The 5,051-nt window shown below is 31.4% G+C and overlaps 1 protein-coding gene across 2 annotated transcripts; it reads left to right on the top strand.

Annotated features, from left to right (window-relative positions):
- Positions 1 to 765: 765 nt before the first annotated feature.
- LOC141693364 (putative E3 ubiquitin-protein ligase BAH1-like 1) lies at positions 766 to 4,850 on the top strand. Of its 2 annotated transcripts, none has more exons than XM_074498447.1 (6): positions 766 to 1,116; positions 2,107 to 2,351; positions 2,444 to 2,698; positions 3,392 to 3,463; positions 4,357 to 4,415; positions 4,500 to 4,850. In XM_074498447.1, the coding sequence occupies exons 1-6, from the start codon at positions 897 to 899 to the stop codon at positions 4,603 to 4,605; spliced, it is 957 nt and encodes a 318-aa protein (XP_074354548.1). In that variant the 5' UTR covers positions 766 to 896; the 3' UTR covers positions 4,606 to 4,850. The 2 variants fall into 2 exon arrangements, with proteins under 2 accessions (XP_074354548.1, XP_074354547.1); XM_074498446.1 differs by having other exon boundaries at positions 773 to 1,116; positions 3,326 to 3,463.
- Positions 4,851 to 5,051: the final 201 nt, after the last annotated feature.

The raw sequence follows: 5,051 nt of genomic DNA, 5'->3' as shown, positions 1-5,051 counted from the left end.
TAAAATCATAACGACGTCAAAAACTTTAAAATGAAATAATTACATTAAATTAAATATATATAAAATATATATAAAAAAAATTATTTTGAATTTAATTTTGGTAGAATTATATAATTTTTGGCATTAATAATATTACTAAAATTCAAAACTCAACTATATAATATTATTCAAAAAATTTAAAGATATTATTTTATAGCTATAATAATAAATTCAATTTTTAATATAATCTGAAAAATAAAAAAATAGTTTAGTTAATATTTTACTGAAATTCCCATTATATCCCTTACTTTTTTAATAATAACCGTCGAAGGTGTGCTTTCTGAATTGGCAGGTTAAAATTGAGGGGTGCAAACTGAGTTTCGAATATTATTGATACACATTTGTTTTTGAAACAAAATAAGAGGGTATAAAGTGCATTTTTCTCTATATTTTATTTCGTACACATTATTATGTACATGAGTATATGTGACAGGGTGACAATAATGATATTAAGGTATATAAATCACAAATTTTGTTTAATTCGTTACATACACATATAAATATTAAGTGAATGATTAAAAATAAATGTATATATGTAATAATAATAATATTAAAATATATAAACCAATACTTAAACTCATGACCAATTTATTTATTTATTTAATAAACTTTTATTTTGTAATATTTTGCTCACAAACCAACACTACCCATCTATAATCTATCTATCCACCGCAACTCGTAGGTACATCATTTTCCACCTGTACAGCCTGTACTCGTTTTAATAAATTGAACCACAAAATCTAATCTTACACATTAAAACAACCCCACACACAAAATACATCTGCACAACCTATACACAACAAATCTCTCCTTTACGTATGCCAACACAATCTTAAGCAACAAGAGACAAGACAAAGATGAAGTTCTGTAAGAAATATGAAGAGTACATGCAAGGACAAGACCATCAAAAATTACCTGGTGTTGGTTTTAAAAAGCTTAAAAAGATCTTGAAAAAGTGTAGGAAAGAAGACCAAGAAAATACTCATAAATTACATTTACAGAATTTGAGTCTTGAAAGTCGTGCCAATTCTTCTCATCAGCTTCATGATTCTTCCTCTTGCCCTGATCATTGCTCTGGTATTATCAAAATTCAATCTTTTTAATACCCTTTTGAGTTTTTGTGTTTTTTTAATAGGAAAATGGTATTGAATTTCATATCAAAATTCAAACTTTTTGAAACCCTTTTGAGTTTTGTGTCTATTTTGTGTTTTATCTTATCAAAATTCAATCTTTTTAATGCCCTTTTGAGTTTTTTGTGTTGAATATCATCAAGGTTTAATCTTTTTAATACTCTTTTGAGTTTTTGTGTTTTTCATGTTGAAATGATGTTATATATGTGAAAAATATGTGGTTTTTGTGGATTCTTGGATTAGTTTTTGATAAAATATTGTGAAATTGGATTTGTGGGTGAATTTAGGATGTTGGATTTTGTTATTGTGCTGAAGATGTTTGTGTATATTCCTTTTCGAGTTGGTGTTTTTTAATGGCTTATGTGTTATTTTTTATTTGGTCGACTGAGATTTGTTCTTTTTATTGGCTATTATTTTTTATTAATTTTATTGAATTTCAGCATCTTTGTTTTGTTTGCTTTACTGGTTTGTGTTAGTGGATTGATTCCTCTTTCAAGTGGTTGTGATGGAAATCTAATTCAGGTGGAATTTGGAATTCCAGCTTCAGAATTTTGTCTTTTAGTATATGTGTATATAATTGATTTCTTAGCCAATTAAGTTTCTATAAGCAGCTGCAATTATATAACTAACACTGAATTAAAGTGAAATGAAAGGATTACTTTTGTGGCAAACTAGGTTGGCTTTTCTGATATTACTTTGATTAAGAGCTTTCGTAGCTCACCGCCACAAAAACTGACAGTTCATTGATCAGCACAGCCATGACTACCATTATAGCATTAAGTGGAAGAAATATTGAAATCCATGCAGTTTTGATTGATGCATAGTATTACACATATATTATGTTTATGGACTTTTAATTGTTATATTTGCATCTCTGCCTCTGGAAAATCTTGTTGTCTTTTTAACTACTTATGATTGTATGATGGGAATATTACAGTTTGCGATGGCACGTTTTTTCCATCCCTTCTCAGTGAAATGTCTGCTGTAGTTGGTAGCTTCAATGAACGTGCACAGAAGTTGCTCGAGTTACATTTAGCTTCAGGTGTTCACAAGTGCTTTATCTGGTTCAAAGACAAATTACAGGGGAACCATGTTGCTTTAATTGAAGAAGGCAAGGACCTGGTCAGTTATGCATTAATAAATGCCATTGCCATGCGTAAAATATTGAAAAAATATGATAAGGTATGTTTTCGATATCTCTGATGCCACAAATTGTATTTGTAGAAGATTTTACTTTTCTTACTCATATTAACTCTAGATTATATCGGAAGCAGATTCATTATTCCAATCAAGGCCAAGCATTTAAATCACAAGTCCAAAGTATGCATATTGAGATCCTTCAGTCCCCCTGGCTATGTGAACTAATGGCTTTCCACATAAATTTGAGAGAAACAAAGACCAAGAAAAGAAATGCCCCTGATTTTTTTGATGGCTGTTCCCTTGTATTCAATGACGGAAAGCCATCTCTCTCTTTTCATCTCCTTGATTCTGTCAAGATGGACATCGACTTGACTTGTCCTATATGCCTGGTTCGATCCCTATTTTCATCCCGTTGTACTCTTCATATTAATTCTGGAAAAGCTTTAATTATCTGTGTAGCAAGCTAAGTCGACTGGTTATATTTTTTAATAACTTAGGGTTTCTCCTATTCACATTATGCATGATTTCATATTGCTAATTGTTTTGGTATACTCATAAAACTTTCCTTGCATGAATAAATTATATTGTTTGAACATATGTTTGTGTCAAGAGCTTCTTGTGATCCGTTTCAAAGCTTGTTCTGGTACTCTTGGAAAAGAAAAATCAATCTTCTATTCTTTTTTAGCAAGTTATCTGCATATGCAACCTTATATATTTCTGGCTGTGGTAGGATTAGGAAGGTTTTATTTAGTAAAGAAAACTACGAATGTTAGTCCTAACAGGTCAGAGTTGCAGCCTATAATTCTACAAGTGTGTGTACTTTCATATTTATCTGACCATAAGAACACACAGTTATGAATTGGTTCGCTTTACTAGTCATACATATGGCACTGAACCCTCATTTTTTATTACCTAGCATATAGTGTTATTTAGGACATATCTTTCAAGTCTTATAGTCAGAAAACAATTTGCCATCAAATTAACCTTAATCAAGGATGTTGACTTATTTTGCACAGGATATAGTATTTGACGCAGTATCTCTGACTTGTGGTCACATTTTCTGCTATATGTGTGCTTGCAAGGCTGCATCGGTGACAATAGTGGATGGACTCAAGGAAGCAAAGACCAGGGAGAAATGTGCTCTCTGTCGAGAGGTAAGCATTGGTCTACGTCAGTGTATAGTGATGCATTTCTGTCTTTATTCATGTATTGTATGTGAAGCTGCCATTCACTGGTAATGACATTTTGTCAAGCCAACTGTTCATAATTTCAAGTTGGCCACTTATTTATGGGAGAATGCATGCTCAATCTTTAGCAAAAAAAGAAAAAGAAAAAAGATACATGCTCAAAATTTTTACTATAGTTAAGGAAAGAACAATTGGTATAAAGTTCTGCACATGGCAAATAGTTGTGTTAGAATTATGAACTGTACAATCTAACATCTATGTGATATTTTCCGTAATTGAACTTAGGTATGTGTGAGGGGTTAATTCAGTGGACATATATTGGTCCAGCATGGAGCACTCCGCTGAACTTTTGCGTATATTTGGTATTCATATATCTGATGATAGTTTGTTGCACTAAACAACTATAAATTACCATAGATCTTTTCTTTAAATAAACTTTAGCATCAAGTTCTAATTTTCTTAATACTATCTGATATTTTTCTTTCTTAAAGTGATATTTAAATTTGTTTGGTTCATGACATCTTTTTAGGCTTCAGATTTACCCGACTTTTCAAGTGTGTAGTACTAATCAGATGTAGATGGTGCAAGTTCTATTTGGGTCACAAGGTTTGAAAGAAACCAAATTAGTTTTCAGAGAAAAAATTAAATATGAATCCGTAGGTCCACTAGGCCAAGAATAAGAATGGGAGAGTATATTGACACTCACATTATGTTTAACCATATAGACAATCTGTTCCACAATTCTTATCTGAGTTTATTGTTTTAAATCTCTTTCGTATCTTTTCTTGAGTTGAATAAAATTAGGTAAACAGAGCTCAATTTAGTTTTGCCATTTTGTGAATTCTTTGCATTGATTTCAGGCTGGAGTTTATGAAGGTGCTGTTCATCTGGAAGAGTTGAACATTTTACTAAGTAGAAGGTATGAATTATTTTAATTTGTCACAAAAACGAGAGTACATATTTACCATTTTACAGTTACTCACTTATGCACATAATGAAGCAGCTGTCCGGAATATTGGGAAGAACGTCGTCAGTCTGAAAGGGTTGAGCGTACAAAGCAGGCAAAAGAGCACTGGGAATCCCAATGTCGACTATTTACTGGTGTCTGAACATTATTTCTTTTTGCTAGCTTGTTTACCTTTGCCGGTCCATTGTTTCAACACATTTTCTGAACATCATTATTTTACATTTGGACTTAATGGTGCTGAAAGGTTTATTAGAGCTTGTTAGTCATCTTTGTTTTCATATTTCAAATCCAAAATTCAGCTACCTCCGAGTATTGTGATAAGTGATTGTGCATGTTAAGAACTCTATCAGTTCAGTAATCAACAGTTGCAGTAGCTTTATCCGCAAACTCAAACTGAACATACGAAGGCTGCATTTTAGCACTCCATGTCCCAGGAAATGATATCTCCTTCCAAATCTTATTGGTTTTGTTTTCGAATTTGTTTGACAAGCATATCTATTATATTAAAGAGGAAATGATATCCAATGTACTCTTATCTATACTATCTATCTATATATTATTATATTAAAAACTAAATAATGAAAATTT

This window comes from Apium graveolens, chromosome 10 (assembly GCF_009905375.1).
Source record: "Apium graveolens cultivar Ventura chromosome 10, ASM990537v1, whole genome shotgun sequence".
NCBI classification, from domain to species: Eukaryota; Viridiplantae; Streptophyta; class Magnoliopsida; order Apiales; family Apiaceae; genus Apium; species Apium graveolens.
Note: the sequence above shows the minus strand (reverse complement) of the source record. Positions and strands in the feature narration are given on the sequence as shown.

What these genes read in the sequence shown, in the direction of transcription:
- LOC141693364 (XM_074498446.1), top strand. Translation starts at nt 897, where the DNA reads ATGAAGTTCTGTAAGAAATATGAAGAGTACATGCAAGGACAAGACCAT. An exon ending in TGACTTGTCCTATATGCCTG is followed by an intron (nt 2,699 to 3,325) that starts GTTCGATCCCTA and finishes TATTTTGCACAG; the next exon opens with GATATAGTATTTGACGCAGT. An exon ending in AACATTTTACTAAGTAGAAG is followed by an intron (nt 4,416 to 4,499) that starts GTATGAATTATT and finishes ATAATGAAGCAG; the next exon opens with CTGTCCGGAATATTGGGAAG.